At 40.6% G+C, this 16,602-nt stretch overlaps 1 protein-coding gene across 4 annotated transcripts in view; it reads left to right on the top strand.

The window, feature by feature from the left end:
• The window catches only part of NEK11 (NIMA related kinase 11), a 101,528-nt gene that overhangs the window by 25,714 nt on the left and 59,212 nt on the right, over positions 1-16,602 (top strand). For all 4 annotated transcript variants that reach the window (XM_068404761.1, XM_068404760.1, XM_068404764.1 and 1 more), the window contains exons 4-6: positions 1,522-1,640; positions 7,334-7,398; positions 7,900-8,026. In XM_068404761.1, coding sequence (XP_068260862.1) covers positions 1,522-1,640; positions 7,334-7,398; positions 7,900-8,026 — 311 coding nt within the window. The remainder of the gene's footprint in view (positions 1-1,521; positions 1,641-7,333; positions 7,399-7,899; positions 8,027-16,602) is intronic.

Genomic DNA, 16,602 nt, shown 5'->3' with positions numbered 1-16,602 from the left:
AACACACTTTACATATATGACAAAACGTATTTTCTTTTTTTTAACACACTCACTCTTAAATGTTGTAACTTAGAACCTCAGGGACCACAGAAATTACTGTAAATTCATGTCAAAGTACAGGACAGAAATCTATGGATCTTCAAGGACAGAACTTGCTTATTTTGTAGCAGCAGTATGAAGCACTGTGGTGTTGGGAACAGAAAAAAAAGAAATGCTGAAGAGATCAGGAAACATTGAGAGTCAACAGTGCAGAGAAGGGAAAGGTTGATGATTGGAAATGGTGGTACAAGTACAGTTGTACAGGTTAAACTATTTTCTTATATATGGCACATAAAACTTCTGATTTTATGCAGAATGTATAATGGAAAAGTAATGATTTATGGAGAATAAGCTGCCCTGATATAAGATACTTAGTCACTAGAGTACAATGAGACTTACGGTCATTTTGCTTTGGGATTAGTTACTTCAACACTGTGTTTGCCACTAATGCATATTCTTGTAGACAATATCCATTTATTTTATAAACAGGATAAACAACCAGCTGACAACCATCTGTCTATTTTTTAGCAAAATGAACAGTTTTCATATAAGTCTCCTCAAAAACCTTTCATCATGCTGTTGTTCAAGTGATTTTTCCAAATGTCTGACTTACAGTTTTCAAGTAGTCTTTTTCTGTATATATTTTCTGGTTTATTTTCACTGCCTAATGTGTGTCATATTGCTCCATTTCTAGTGTTACTTCAAGATCAATTGTAGTTTTAATGAAGTATTTACAGTAACACATGCTACAGATTCTTGAAGCTTTAATTCTGCTTTGTTCTGGCAAAAGTGAGTTTGGAAGAAGGACAAAGTATCATAATTAAAGAGGCTGTATTTTAATTCTTAAGAGAACAGTACAGTTTCTTTGATGCTGACATGGTTATTCCAGCATAATAAATGAGAGTGTCTCTTCACTGTGCAATGTTTGACTTATGTGGAAATGCTTTTCCCAAATTTATAAACTTATTTGGACCAATCGACGCAGATTCATTTTACTTGATTTAGGTGTTTACAGCCAGTCAGTGTAGGCCCTCATCATAAACCTTTGCAGAGAAACAGCATTTCTGCATGACCCATCCCTTCCTAAGGCAGACAGCTAGATAGCAGAGATAATTGCACTATACAAGTGCCTGTTCCTTTGTGTTAACTATAAAGGGAGGTTGAGGTGACCAGCTCAGATGCACATGTCTAAAGTTGGGTGACATGAAGTGAGAACAGTTGAAAACTTTGATGATATTGTGTAACACTAAGAGAAAACTGACCTCCTTTCCCTGTGCAGCCAGACTGCTTGATCTCATTTTTATCCTCAGTTGCATGTGCTTTTGGTGCTGAGAGAGTTCAGAATTCATGTGCAAGCATTAATTTTACAGACTGTGTGGTAGGGAGCCTGAAGGTCTAATAAAGTGGAGTCCTGTTTTTTGATGAAGGAGAAGACTTTAAAAACTTACTTTAAATGTACAAATATGTTGTGATATTTTTCAGGGTGGAGATCTAGACTTTAAAATTCAAGAGTACAAAGAATCTGGGAAGATATTCACGCAAAGACAAATAATAGACTGGTTTATACAGTTGTTACTCGGAGTCAACTATATGCATGAAAGGTACAGTCATTTAATATGAGAGCATTTAACTTGGGAGGGGAGTGAGTAGACTTACTGACTAGTTGCAGATATTCAAACAGAAATGGGACCATATGGATTGTCTTATATTGATATAAAGTCCTGTTCACCAGACTACCGTAGTATTTGTTGTATACCTGAAGTGTAATTAATTATCTATCCTGCAAGAGCATTGTGTATTATATCTTTTAGCAGCGCAGTGGTAGATGTCTTTCAGCATTAGACACACTTTTTCTAAGAACCAAGTGAAAAATTTAGCACAACAGAAGTAGTTCAATATTGTTAGAAGAAAATGGATTAAAAGGTTAAAAAAAAGTCAGCTTTTTCAAGGGGAGTCAACAAGGATCTCTTGCAGATATTTGATGTGAAGAATCCAATATATATGCTTGATGTACTCCCACTAAGATCACTGAAGTTACATACATACATACCTTCTTTGAAAACAGACATTATGTTTAATAACACATCAAAGATTAACCTAGAAAATTGCCGCAGGTCATCCAGACAGTGATGTGTGGAGATCACACTTGGTTTGAGCAGGGGTAGATACAGGTGAATACCTACCTGACCACATCCATGGGTGTAGTTCTTGCCTGCAATATGATTTAGGCAGACTGACTTCAGTGATTTAAACAGTTCCCCGTTGCCAGTGTGCTGGACATGTGCATGAGCCCTGCCTGGTCCCCTTCCTGCATCATGCAGTGCTGTCACATTTGAGGTAGGTGGGCCTATTTAGCATGGTATGAGGGAGACCAAGTACTGTGCTGAGCCAGGAGCAGAAGAGTTAGCATGCTGCCTCCCACATTGAGAGCTGGAGGAATGGCCGAGCAAGTGGGAATACCAGGCTCCTTTCTTAGCAGCTTTTCAGAAGCAGTGAGCCAGTTGAAGTCAACCCAGCTTTCAGCATCTTCTCATTTCCTCTGTCTCCTCCCTGTTGCTTTTGCCTATTGGCAGCTCTGAAATGTCATGTGAATGAACAAGACAGAGAATCCTTTCTAAAGAGCATTGTAGCCCAGAAGTCCAAGATTTTTCATCCTGTCAAGCTGAACTATTTGGACTATTATTCCTATTGAACCTTTAGAAATAAGAATGTCATGGCTGCAAGGATTGTCTTAGCAGAGGCTAAGGATGTTTGTCTGTAATCACCTCCATGTTTTGGGGAGATGAGCTAATCTGACTAAAATAATGGCCTGAATTACTAATACAGCCAGTAGGGAGAAGATGTTTATGTTTGAAGAGTAGGTTACACCCAAAATCTGGAGATGAGAATTCAGAATTTTTCAAGCTGAAGGTAAACTAGAATTCATAGTCTTCTATCCTGCGTGAGTACTCAGAAAACAAGAGATCCTCAGCATTCACCTCACGTGGAAAGGACAGATGGAAATGGAAATAAAAATCCTGATGTTTAACTAAACTAGCAGTACGGGGTTTTTTCCCCTTCTTGAACTCCAATTTAACAATTTATCATTAAAAGTTTTGGTGATCTGGAAAGCCTGCTTTTGGTGAAATCCTTTCTTGAATGTATATGTTTAGATGATGCATTGTGCAGACTAATGCAGAATATTAATGACATTGCAGTGGGATTAGATGATCATTGTAGGTCCCTTCCAACTGAACTATTCTGTTCTATTGTATAAGTTATTATTTTTGTCTTCCATTTTCTATATTTCCTCATGCCTTCTTTATCTCCTCTTTTCCCACATGTCCCTTTTTTCTACTTTTCTATTTTTCTCATCTTCTTCTACTTGTTCTCAAATAAATCTTAAAAATAATCTTATAAATAACCTTTCTTTGGTAAATATGTGTATTAAATTACTGGGTTTCCTGAAAAGTACAGTTTAATTCTCTAGTGAAAGCAGCAATTTGATTTTTCAAACAGCATTTCATTTTCTCTCTTTGAATCATAGCTATTTAATAGCACCTCTCCAGACACATAGAAATGACTTGACAGTTTTATTTTTTTTTGCATTTCCTCTGCTATATTATGTGTTATTTGACTGTATGCACATTAGAAAATTTAATCTTTGTCTTATTAGTTTAGAACCAAACAATAGCTTAAATGGAAAGGGTTAGGTTTAAAAGAATTTAAAACTACTTACAGAAATTAATTTGAATTACTGAAACATAACAATAGCCCTCTGTTTATGTATAGAGGAGTCAAATATGATTTCATCTCTACAGATATGGAAAAAAGCTGTAATATGTTTGAACTATGTTCTAATGCAAAGAAAACTTTGCTCCAGAATTAGAAGCTTGAAGCGTTCATTATCTGTGGATTGGACTTCCTTGTGCCGTTCCTTAGAATATCCAGCTGCTGTAGATGGGAGATTTTACTCCAGAGCAGCAAGAATTATTATTTCTGGTTTTAGACATAGACTGTTCACTTGGTTGTCCTTCTTGCATAGCTTTAGTTGAACTTCTGCACTTTTTGAAAACTTATTTTAATACAGGACTTTTTCACTGCCTGAGATTGTTTTTCTTTTCCTGTGATAATAAAGATTATACAGATTAGACATTCCTGTCCTTTACTTCTGCTTCATAAGTCCCAAAGGGAGCATGAATATCTTGTGATCATTATGCTATCTGATGGCTATTTTGCATAACTGGATGGATTTTTTAATTTTAAACTTGAAAGCTAAATTATCTAGAATTAAATAGATTCAGTCTTCATCTGTCATTGACATAACCAGAGACAGAAGTAAAGGAGAGGTAGCATAGTTTGGTGGTCTTATCTAGATGGACACAGTTAGCATGCAACCATCATCTAGTCTCTCTGGCACACTTGTAACCCATCGCACATTGGTACACAAAGTTGATCCCACAGCAATCTGGCAATTCAGCCATTGATTCATTTAACTTCAGTTTGAATAAAGCTGACCATTACATTATCCATCACTTTGCTAATCTTTATGAGCAATATGCCAACACAGGGATTTTTACAAGGTTACCATTTATGCAAACAAATCTGTTGCTTTCAATCTACAGGATAGCAGGCTTTGCCCAAAGTACTTTATCTGGATTTCACATTGTCTTCCCTAGTACAGGATTCAGACTTACACAGAGCCTCTTACTTCTCTAAATAGCTCTTCAGATAGAGGAAAGAGAAATTAATTGCCGAATATTTCACAGTAGTAAACTAATTCAGCTTCAATCAGCTTCACTTGCTGGCACGTTGCAGAGGAAGCGTTATTCGAGGAAGCTGCCCACTGCACAGTGCTTCATGCTGCTTTTTTATGACTGTGAGAGAGCAAGCAGGTGCTCTATAGAACATAAGTATGGGTATATTTATAGCCCATTTGAAACTACCCTTAACTGTTAATTTCTATCCAAAATATCAATAACTACTTCACTGACTATCAAGTTGGATTAAGTTTCGCTGGATCCCAGTTAATTCACGTTACCTTTATAGGTCTGTCTCTTGCTACAACAAAAAGTCACACTCTTTCTTAAACTAGATTTACAGTGCATGCAAAATATTTATTTCTTACTAGAATTAAAGTAGTTGTTTCAGTTAAGGTTTCAGCTTGTAACTTGTTTATCTTCGAACATATTCTGTGATTCTGTGATATCCTGGCAGAATAAGGTGGTTTGCGCTGAGAGACATGATCATGGGAAGTTCCAAAGAATTACCCCATGTATTTCTTAGTCATATTAGCATATAAAAGCATCTTATAATTATTGGTGATCCAAATAATGTGCATAACATTTTCATCAATATGTTGCAAGCTTATGTTAGCATTGCATTCAAATTCAAACTAATGTGACCCAAATATCTTCTCTTCATCTCCTTTTGAAATAATATGCTACTGAAAGCTTTCTGGATAGTTTTTGCACTTCAAGATACCTGTTATTCAAATCACAGATATCCAGGAAACTTTTAGGTTCGAAGAGTCTGTGGTTATATGTATACAAAGTAATAATAATAAAAAAAAAAGGTTAAAACCTACTAATGCTCAACAACAATATGCAAGAAAAATCTAACTCAGTGAAGTCAAGTTTTTTCAAAGGCTCTATGTGATGAATGGTAAGGAAAGACTTTATGAATCTAAATTAACAGAGCAAGATTTATGTAAAACTAGGTGTGTATATACAGGCTTATGAGGTATGAATATCACCTTAGCTTAATTTCCTTACTGATGTAATGTATGATGAGTGTACATATATTGCTCAAGAAATTTGCCAAATAATAGAGAACAAATTATTTATAAACATCAGTGGAGGCACACTGAATAAAACTTCCATTTTTCCCAATGTGCAAACCTTTCTCTACAAGCTTTGCTTTAAGGACAAAAACTGGAAAGATTGCCATAAGAAGCATAAAGAATTCTTTTCTTTATGACCCATAAAAATAGAGATGTTTCCATTTCATGCTCAGTCTCTGTGCATACTACAATGTCTTCTAGTAGTTATTTTTCACATTTTTTCCCATTTGTGAATTGAGTATATTGAATTTAATAATTTTTTTATCTTCTTGCAAAAATTATTTTCAAATGAGTTGTGGACTAAATGACTTATTTAAATTGTGCTGTAGAATTTGTATTTCTAGTCTTAATATGGTAACTATTTTGGAAATCATTTCAGTATCTCAGTGCATAAGACTTTAATAATTCAATGAAATTTGAGATAATACTTGAGGATTGCTCAAGAATAATTAAAAACTATTATTATGTTTGTTTTTCCTGCCCATATTTCAAGAATCTTAGAGCGTCAGTTGCTTTCTTCACATGTTCTAAATGGCTGAATGACTACTGTATTTCTATTAGCAAATACAGTTTCTGTAGCCAGCATGTACCAAATGCTGTTCTAATCTCCTCCTGAGCAAAGCTGATAACTAGTACTGTGTGTTATCAAGCTATTTAAAAGTGGATGAGTTCTAGTTTAGTTGAGGTTGTAGGGAATCCTTTTGGAAGTGTTAATAACAATAATTAATTGAGAACATGTTTTGTGTACTGTAGAGATATTTTGTTTTCCTAAGGGGCTGGAGAATTACTTACTGTCACACATTAAGATTTCAAGAAATCGAGAAGATGCTCTTTATGCCCACATGGTGTGTAGCTTATGATGTTTTTTTGGTCTTTGATGGAAAAATAAGTCTGCAAAAGCCAGTTGTTCTTTTTCTTTTCCTTTTGATCTCTGTCTTTGTAAAGTTCTTTTATCTTCCACACCATTAATGTAAAAATTTGAACTACTAGCCTAGACTATGTACATATTTGTCTTTCAAGTAATACATTTTATCTGAAGGAGAGTTCCCTGAGCTTTAAGAATCTCTTATTGCTGTTTTTCTCATCCCTTATTCTATTGTGAGACATCTCATTCTCCTGGTAGAAAATAAGATGTAATGCTTTTAAGAAGAGCCAGATAGAAAGACTTGCCTTTCTCCTTTCCTCTGCAGCTCATGTTAAGCCTGTATCTCTATTCTCAAGGTAGGATCCCAGGGTGTATTTTTATTGTCCTGGCTGCTTAGGCTCTCATCCTGCATGAGGGTGTCTGTGAATGCCCCTCTGTGTTTATATGAAGCTCCTTAATTCCATCATCTGTGCGGTGTCGCAGGGTTAGACTGTAGCAGTGGTGGGCTGGCCTTCCTAACATGGAATGAAGATAAATACTTAAGATACCTGTTATGTGACTGTGAATGCTTCAAGCTGGATGAGACTGAATTTCCTTTTATATTCCAGGCTGATACTTCACAGAGATTTGAAAGCCAAGAATATATTTTTGAAAAATAATCTTCTTAAAATTGGTGAGATTTCCATTCTTTTAAAAGATACATTTTAGTACAATAGAACAGTCCAGCAGATATTTTGTCAATATGGAGATTTAAATAAAGTCATGTCTAATGCAGTATTTTGATTTGTGGTCAAACATTTGTTTGACAGTTAGGCACAGGAACAGGGGCCCAGAGAGGCAGTGAAATCTCTGGCCTTGAGAGTGCTCTAAGCTTGGCTGGACCTGGACCTGAGCAGCCTCATGTAACTTTGAAGTTGGCCTTGCTTTGAGCCAGGGGTTTGAATCAGATGACCTTGTGAGGCCTCTTCAAACCTACATCATTCTATAGTTCTATGATTTTGTGGTGTTTTTATTTTGAAGAATTACAGAAAATTGTTTTTTTCCATATTTTAAAATACTGGCAGGTTTTTTGGAAGTACAGTCATGGAATCATGTCTAACAATAAACACAAAGGGTTTATATGAATAGATATAGATTTATATGAATAGATTATTGTTTCTGCTGTTACTTTTAGGTGACTTTGGAGTTTCTTGTCTTTTGATGGGTTCATGTGATCTGGCAACTACATTTACTGGGACACCATACTACATGAGTCCAGAAGCACTGAAGCATCAGGGATATAACACAAAATCTGACATTTGGTGAGTAGTCAGCATGCTATTTTGGTTGGATTAGGCATTTATTTTCTAGGTCAGCATTTGACTTTATTTAGGAATGACTTTTTTTTTTTTTTTTTAAATGGCTCTCTTAGTAGGGTGCTCACACTACTCCACTAAAACTATTCCAGAACATTTGTATCATATGTTGCAATTTGAAGGTTTGCTCTTTGTGTTAAGAAGCATGTAGTTTGCTGTTATTCTGGGTTATCTGGAACTTCAAAGGAGAGTAAGATTCAGGTCCAGTCTCTGCCATGACGCAGGATGATTGCAGATGAAGGTCGGGTTTTGCTAGGAAGGGGGAAATCTTTTCCTTTCTCATATTGAGATAGATGAATGGAAAGAAGCAGCTTTCTGTGAAACTTCCAAGTGGACGAGGAAACAGTGATTCCTGGCTTAGAGGGAAGCAGAAGGACCTTCTTAGGAACTGAACTGAAAAACAGTGGCAAATGTAAAAAGGAAGAAGGTACTTGGAAGGGGAGCTGAAAACGAGAATAACTGGAGTGTTAGGACACTTCTCCTGACGGAAAAGGGCCTGGGGGTGTTGATCGGTAGCCGGCTGAATATAAGCCAGCAGTGTGCCCATGTGACCAAGAAGGCCGACAGCATCCTGGCTTGTATCAGAAATAGGGTGGCCAGCAGGACTAGGGCAGGGATTGTCCCCCTGTACTCGGCACTGGTGAGGCTGCATCTCAAATACTGTGTTCAGTTTTGGGGGCCTCACTACAAGAAAGACATTGAGGTGCTGGAGCGAGTCCAAAGAAGGGCAACGAAGCTGGTGAAGGGTCTAGAGCACAAGTCTTAAGAGGAACAGCTGAGGGAACTGGGGTTGTTTAATCTGGAGAAAAGGAGGCTCAGGGGAGACCTTATCACTCTCTACAACTACCTGAAAGGAGGTTGTAGTGAGGTGGGTGTTAGTCTCTTCTCCCAGGTAACAAGCAATAGGACAAGAGGAAACAGCCTCAAGTTGCACCAGGGGAGGTTTAGATTGGATGTTAGGAAAAATGTCTTTGCCGAAAGGGTTATCAAACATTGGAACAGGCTGCCCAGGGAAGTGGTTGAGTCACCATCCCTGCAGGTATTGAAAAGACATGTAGATGTGGTGCTTGGGGACATGGTTTAGTGGCTGACTTGGCAGTGCTAAGTTAACGGTTGGACTTGATGATCTTAAAGGTCCTTTCCAACCAAAATCATTCTATGATTCTATGACAGAAGCAAAAAGGCACCTTGTTTTAGAAAAGTCTCAAAGATAGAAAGAAAAGTGTCAGTTCTGCACTTAGGTGGCACAAATTCTTGAGATCAAGACTTCTGAGGTGATGATTAAGAGAATCAAGTTGAGAAGCTGGGATCTGTTGAAAGACTTGAAGCGGTGAAGGTTGAGCGCAGCCTTGGTTGTAGTGACCATGAGATGGTAGAGTTCAGGCTCTCATGTGGCAGGAACAGAATAGCTAGCAGAATGTCACGGTTTAAAGCTGGGCTGGCTATTAAACCTGTGGCAGATGCTCTCTGTTATCCCCCCCCGCTTCCCCCAAAGAGAAAGGGAAAGGGAAAAGGGAGAGAGACTTCCGGGTTGGAAAGTTAAAACAGTTTTAATAAACTATAATAATGGAAAAGAGTATAATAATAATAGAAATAATCAAATATATACAAATATATATACAAAACCAAGACTGAGCTCCCCTGAAGTCAGCCACGTCACCACCGGCACTGCAGGGCAGGCTCCGGGAAGGCCCAGGCTGGGCCTAGCGACGGTCGAGAGCTGGATTCAGGGATGCACGGATCGGGATCGGGGGCAGCAGGAAAACAGACAGAGTCCTCCTTGGACACCAGCCATAGCAGAAAGAGAGCGAGACCCTCGTGATCCCCCCGCTTTATACTGAGAATGACGTGTATGGGATGGAATACCCTCGTTGGTCAATTTTGGGTCACCTGCCCTGTCTGCTCCCCCCTGCAGCTGCGACCTCCCTTCGGCTCTTCACTCGTAAGCAGTGAGGAATTCAGCAGTGACCTTGGTTTCTCTAAGACTAAGTACAGCAAGAGCCTTACTGCACAACATCCCTACCGGTGCCTCAGCGATAACTACAAACTTCGAGCGTTATCAGTCCTGGAAGCAGACACTGTCTGCAAAACATGCAGTTAGTTTCAGAAAGTGCAGTTACTTAGAGGAGACTTAGCTGAAAGTAAAAATCACTGAAAGGAAAATCGGCCTGGTTTAGGCCAAACCAGGACACAGAATTACAACCCTGGACTTCAGTAGGGCCAACTTTGGCCTTTTCAAGCAATTGCTAGGGGAAATCCCATGGGACAGGGTACTAGAAGGTAAGGGGGCTCAAGATAGTTGGTTAGCATTCAAGGACTGCTTCTTCCAAGCTCAAGATCAGAGCATCCCAGCAGGTAGGAAGTCAAGGAAGGGTTCCAGGAGACCTGCATGGTTAAACAGGGAACTGCTGGGCAAACTCAAGTGGAAGAAGAGGGTGTACAGATCGTGGAAGGAGGGGCTGGCCACTTGGGAGGAATATAAGTCTGTTGTCAGAGGATGTAGGGAGGCAACTAGGAAAGCTAAGGCCTCCTTGGAATTAAACCTTGCAAGAGAGGTCAAGGACAACAGAAAGGGCTTCTTCAAATACATTGCAGGTAAAACCAACACTAGAGGCAATGTAGGCCCACTGATAAATGAGGTGGGGGCCCTGGAGACAGAGGATAAAAAGAAGGCGGAGTTACTGAATGCCTTCTTTGCCTCTGTCTATACTGTTGGAGGCTGTCCTGAGGAGCCCCGGACCCCTGAGGCCCCAGAAGAAGTCAGGATAGAGGAGAAATCTGTCTTGGTTGATGAGGGCTGGGTCAGGGACCAATTAAGCAACCTGGACGTCCCTAAATCCATGGGCCCTGATGGGATGCACCCGCGGGTGCTGAGGGAGCTGGCGGAAGTCATTGCTAGGCCACTCTCCATCATCTTTGCTAAGTCGTGGGCAACGGGAGAGGTGCCTGAGGACTGGAGGAAAGCGAATGTCACTCCAGTCTTCAAAAAGGGCAAGAAGGAGGACCCGGGTAACTATAGACCAGTCAGCCTCACCTCCATCCCCGGAAAGGTGATGGAGCAACTTGTTCTTGATGCTGTCTCTAGGCACATCAAGGACAGGGGGATCATTAGGGGCACTCAACATGGCTTCACCAAGGGGAAGTCATGCTCAACCAACTTGATAGCCTTTTATGAGGATGTTACCCGGTGGATAGATGATGGTAAAGCTGTGGATGTGGTCTATCTTGATTTCAGTAAAGCGTTTGACACGGTCTCCCACAGCATCCTCGCAGCTAAACTGAGGAAGTGTGGTCTGGATGATCGGGTAGTGAGGTGGATTGTGAACTGGCTGAAGGAAAGAAGCCAGAGAGTGGTGGTCAATGGGACAGAGTCCAGTTGGAGGCCTGTGTCTAGCGGAGTCCCTCAAGGGTCAGTACTGGGACCAGTTCTATTCAATATATTCATTAATGACTTGGATGAGGGAATAGAGTGTACTGTCAGCAAGTTCGCTGATGACACAAAACTGGGAGGAGTGGCTGATGTGCCGGAAGGCTGCGCAGCCATTCAGAGGGACCTAGACAGGCTGGAGAGTTGGGCGGGGAGAAATTTAATGAAATATAACAAGGGCAAGTGTAGAGTCCTGCATCTGGGCAAGAACAACCCCAGATATGAGTACAAGTTGGGGACAGACCGGTTGGAAAGCAGCGCAGGGGAAAGGGACCTGGGGGTCCTAGTGGACAGCAGGATGACCATGAGCCAGCAGTGTGCCCTTGTGGCCAAGAAGGCCAATGGCATCCTGGGGTGTATTAGAAGGGGTGTGGTTAGTAGGTCAAGAGAGGTTCTCCTCCCCCTCTACTCTGCCCTGGTGAGGCCGCATCTGGAGTATTGTGTCCAGTTCTGGGCCCCTCAGTTCAAGAAGGACAGGGAACTGCTAGAGAGAGTCCAGCGCAGAGCCACGAAGATGATTAAGGGAGTGGAACATCTCCCTTATGAGGAGAGGCTGAGGGAGCTGGGTCTCTTTAGCTTAGAGAAGAGGAGACTGAGGGGTGACCTCATGAATGTTTATAAATATGTAAAGGGCAAGTGTCATGAGGATGGAGCCAGGCTCTTCTCAGTGACATCCCTTGACAGGACAAGGGGCAATGGGTGCAAGCTGGAACACAGGAGGTTCCGCATAAATATGAGGAAAAAGTTCTTTACGGTGAGGGTGACCAAACACTGGAACAGGCTGCCCAGAGAGGTTGTGGAGTCTCCTTCTCTGGAGACATTCAAAACCCGCCTGGACGCGTTCCTGTGTGATATGGTCTAGGTAATCCTGCTCTGGCAGGGGGATTGGACTAGATGATCTTTCGAGGTCCCTTCCAATCCCTAACATTCTGTGATTCTGTGACTTTAGGAAACCTTTAGGTGTGCAGGTATTATTGCAAGCTAAGATGAATGCTTTTTGGAATGGGGAAAATATCTGGCTTGTTTCTATGTGTGTCCTAAAACATCTCATGTTTTAAGATTGCAGTTAAAACTATTGTGTTTTTTAATTCTGTCATAGTATTTTTATATAAAATGGGCTTGTTTTCTTCTGCTAAGAGGTGTTCTTTTCTGTAGGTATGCATACCTGAAGGTTCCTTTTTTATGAATATTTCATATCAGGAAATTTCCTTCATAAAACACTTGGCCACTGGAATGTAGTTTGTTTACTTGATAATTTACTCTAGCCTCTGCTCTGTTCTGCCGTTTCAAAATATACTTTTGACTGTAGGATATAATTCTAAATGTTGAGAACAGTCGTCTATATTTTCAACTGGTAGCAACCATTTTTCACAGTTATCATGTTCAATCCAGTCAACGGATGTGTCAGGAATCTTATCTCACAGTCTGTGTAGCTAAACTGAGATGGATTTGATGTCAGATCCTCTCTTGTTCATCTGTATCAAAAACAAATATCAGTTACTACTTGTAGTCAATAAAAATATATTGAGAGAAGATTTCAAAAGATGTCAAAACAAGTGAATAGACAGGGAAACCTGCCTTTTGTGCTGTTTTACTGTAAAGAATAATTTATTTTATTGCAGTTGAAATGGAATGTAAAATACATGTATAAGTGCTATTTGTGGTTACAAGTATCAATCCCTATAAGTCATTGAAGTTTTACAGAGTAAATGAAAGCAGAGTTTGATCCAATATTTTTACAGATGATGTGTTGATCACCCTTTTAAAATTTACAAAATATCAGAAACCCCCACGCCAAGTCACTAGCTATTGGCTTTCTGCATTTTGTAATCTTTCCGAAACAGGACCAGGAGCACTCATCTGAGGGTGAAACTGCCTTCAGTAGGAGCTTCTGGGCCCTCACTGTAGGGGCACTAAGGAGGAGGTGTATCCTGACTCACTAGACTCCCAGCCCACAAACCCCTTCTCTTTCTGAGCCAAGAAACTCTCTTTGATCAGGACTTGTCAAGTACCATGACTCATATGTTTGATTGATACTTCCATCATTTCATCTCTTCATTTAGTCTTTTAATAATGATTCTGTGTGGGTTTTTTTGTGTTTGCCCCATTTAACAGGGGCCAAAAGACAAAAAGTCCCTGAGCACCCAGGAGTGCCCGCCCTGGAGGCTCCAGATGAGGTGAAATCCTTGTGCCACTTTGCAGGAAGTTCAGTTGCTCATCAGGAAGTTGCCTGAGTCTTTTATGTGTAGCTGAAGTGACGTTCTCTTTTCAGACTTGTCCTTCTGATCTCTAGCAGGACTCAAAATATTACACACAAAAATTCAGAATTACAAGTGTTCCCCTGTTAAATGTAAGAAAATCTAAAATATCTTCTAGAAAAGGCAGCTATTGCTGTCTCACTAAGTTATCATGGTCCTCTCACTGTTCAGTCTGGTTAATCATTGTTCATTGCAAAGACCTTCATTTACGCTGCATTAATGATGTGCTCTAAAGAGACATTGTGCTTTTCAGGTTCACTGAAATGTTCTGCAACTGGCTCTTCAAAACTGGCTTGAATATTCACAGTGCAGCAGCTGGTGCAGGAAGTATGCTTTATAACCCAAGGTCAATAGATGGGAAAAAGCCTCCTGTTTTACAATTTTTACGTACAGAAGTTCTGCAATTAGGATAGAGAAGCTGCAGCATTTATATTTGTCCTCAGCTAGAATTTCAGGGCTGGAGTTCTTTGCTATTCCATACTTTATGCCAAATCTTAATTCACAGGAGGCAAATTAAAATTGGCACGTGTTTTCCTTACCACCCCTGAGCCTGGACTGGCCAGGCAGTAAGTGAAAGCCTTTGCAGATGACACAGTCTGGGGTTTCCTCCTTTCCAGGTGAGGAGCTTTCTCAGGGAGCTGGCCTCAGTTCAGTAGTTCGCCAGCCCCCCTGCCTGTGGTGCTTCCCCTTAATGACCCGGCAGACAAAAGAGTCAGTGCAGCGCCAGCAGCCGAGCTGAAACAGTGACTAGTTGGAGAGGCAAGGACAGGCTGAGGATAAGCCGGTGATGTGTGTGCACGCATTTGGCAGTTGGGACTCACTTTTACATGAACACAATGTGACCCAGCGGCACTGTTGTGCCAGGGTCCTGGTGACCCTTCCTGGCCTTATGCACCATGTGGTGGGACCGGCGCTGGTGTTGGGGGTCGGACAGCGTTCCCATGCCACCAGCACTATGGTACTGCATTCATGTGTCAAGCAAACTGATGACTGTGTGTGTCATTTAAAGGCATTTCTTAGGGTCAGGAAAGATGAAGTCATGTGGTGGGACGTGGTTGCAATCTGCTTCTCTGGGACAGTGGGTATTTTATAATTTATAGAAAACAGAACACAGAGGGAGCCATGTGAAACTGCCAGTAGCCTTCTGGCTAAGATGGTCCCCGGTGGTGTGAGGGACCAAAGTTAGCATTTCTGGTCTGAATCAGAGACCTTGGTCTGAACCTCTCATGTCCATGAGGAACAGCTGGGTTATTTTTCAAACCCCTCCAGGCAAAAATTTCATCAAACCTCTGTGGCTGACAAAGCCTCCAAAATTCTTGTTTAACCTAAGTTCATGTTCCAGTGACGCCCTCTTTCCCTGGAAAATGCCTGACCATCTCTGTACTTACAGGGGCACAACAGGTGTGACTCATCCCCGGTGTTAAACCACATGTGCCGGGTGTATATATTAGAAGCTTTGGCCTTAGGCTGGTTTAGCTTATTATCTCTTTTGTTTTACAAGGCATGTGTGGGTTTTGTTTTGTTATTTGGGAGGGTTTTTTTTTAAATATTGTTGGTAGGAAATAGTGGGTCAGAATCTACCCAGGTTACATCAGTGTCATCCAACTAAGACTGTTGACGAATAATGGCAGAACAGGTCTCTCAGCACCAACAAATGCAGATGGAGACCCATCAGCAACGATATTATGAAAGCAATCAGAGATCCAGGGGAATTACATGAAAGTCTACCAACAAACTAACAATTTTAATCAGCTTTTATTTCAGTTCATACAGTGACTGAAAATCATCACTCCATCCCAAACAGACTCGGGCTTTGTGAGATAAGGCTGAGAAGAATCGGCATCCCCTAACTCCCAGAACTATTCAAACAAAATGGAAGCATTTCTTTCCAGGGAAGAATAAACTAAAAGCAGATATTTAGTGCATTCAGGGCAGTTGTGACTACTCACTAATGCATTAGGTGAGCACTAACTTTTTATCTGAGGTTTTCTGAACAACAGGGAGACCTTTGTACTTTCCATTATCTTCATGCAACCTAGAAAGCCCAGACTTACCAAATAGGTCAATGATAACTCCTGCAAATGGTCCTAAAGCTAAAGGGTGCTGTTTTATCTTCCCCAGAGATCTCTTTTGTTCCAGAAGACTGGGGTTCCCTTGGCACAAGGGCTCCCAGCGAGTTTAGGTCCTGCTTTATTCATACTGGGGACTGAGCATCACTCTTGCCCATCACTGTTCAGCTGCTGAATAATGTTACCACGATTTGCCTGCCACTAGTGGTTAGCCTGTATTACATCCGCAGTTTTTTGTAGGTTTTCTAACTGTGAGAACTTAGGGTTTCTCAGATGAGACTCCGAAATCTGTACTGGCTGGGAGTCTGCCAAGGATCAGTATAGGTCCTCGAGTGCAAATACTGAGTGCCCATCTGTGCAGTGGCTATTCTAACTATACCGTATTTTGTTTCTGAGGGCATGAAATAAAGTGTATGCAAACAGTTATCAGCAATAACATTTCTCTCTTCTTTTCAAAGCTATGAGCATATAAGGTAAACTCTATCCAGGAACTTTTCAAAGGATTTGTGCATGGTATATGTCATAAATTATCTCAGAGGCAGAAATGATAACAGAAATAATTTAGTTGAAAAACAAATGCTTTTTTTCACTTAAAGACTTAGGAAATTCTTTTTAAGAGAGGTATAAATAACTTCCTTTTTGTCTTTCAGAAACAAAGCAATATCACAGTCACATGTAAATCCATTTTACTCTGTCTTCCATCAAGCACTCAGATTTTGACAGATGGTTTGTCTGTAGGGTTTGGGTAAATTGGGCTCCCTACACCAC

This window comes from Nyctibius grandis, chromosome 7 (assembly GCF_013368605.1).
Source record: "Nyctibius grandis isolate bNycGra1 chromosome 7, bNycGra1.pri, whole genome shotgun sequence".
Taxonomy (NCBI): Eukaryota; Metazoa; Chordata; class Aves; order Nyctibiiformes; family Nyctibiidae; genus Nyctibius; species Nyctibius grandis.
Note: the sequence above shows the minus strand (reverse complement) of the source record. Positions and strands in the feature narration are given on the sequence as shown.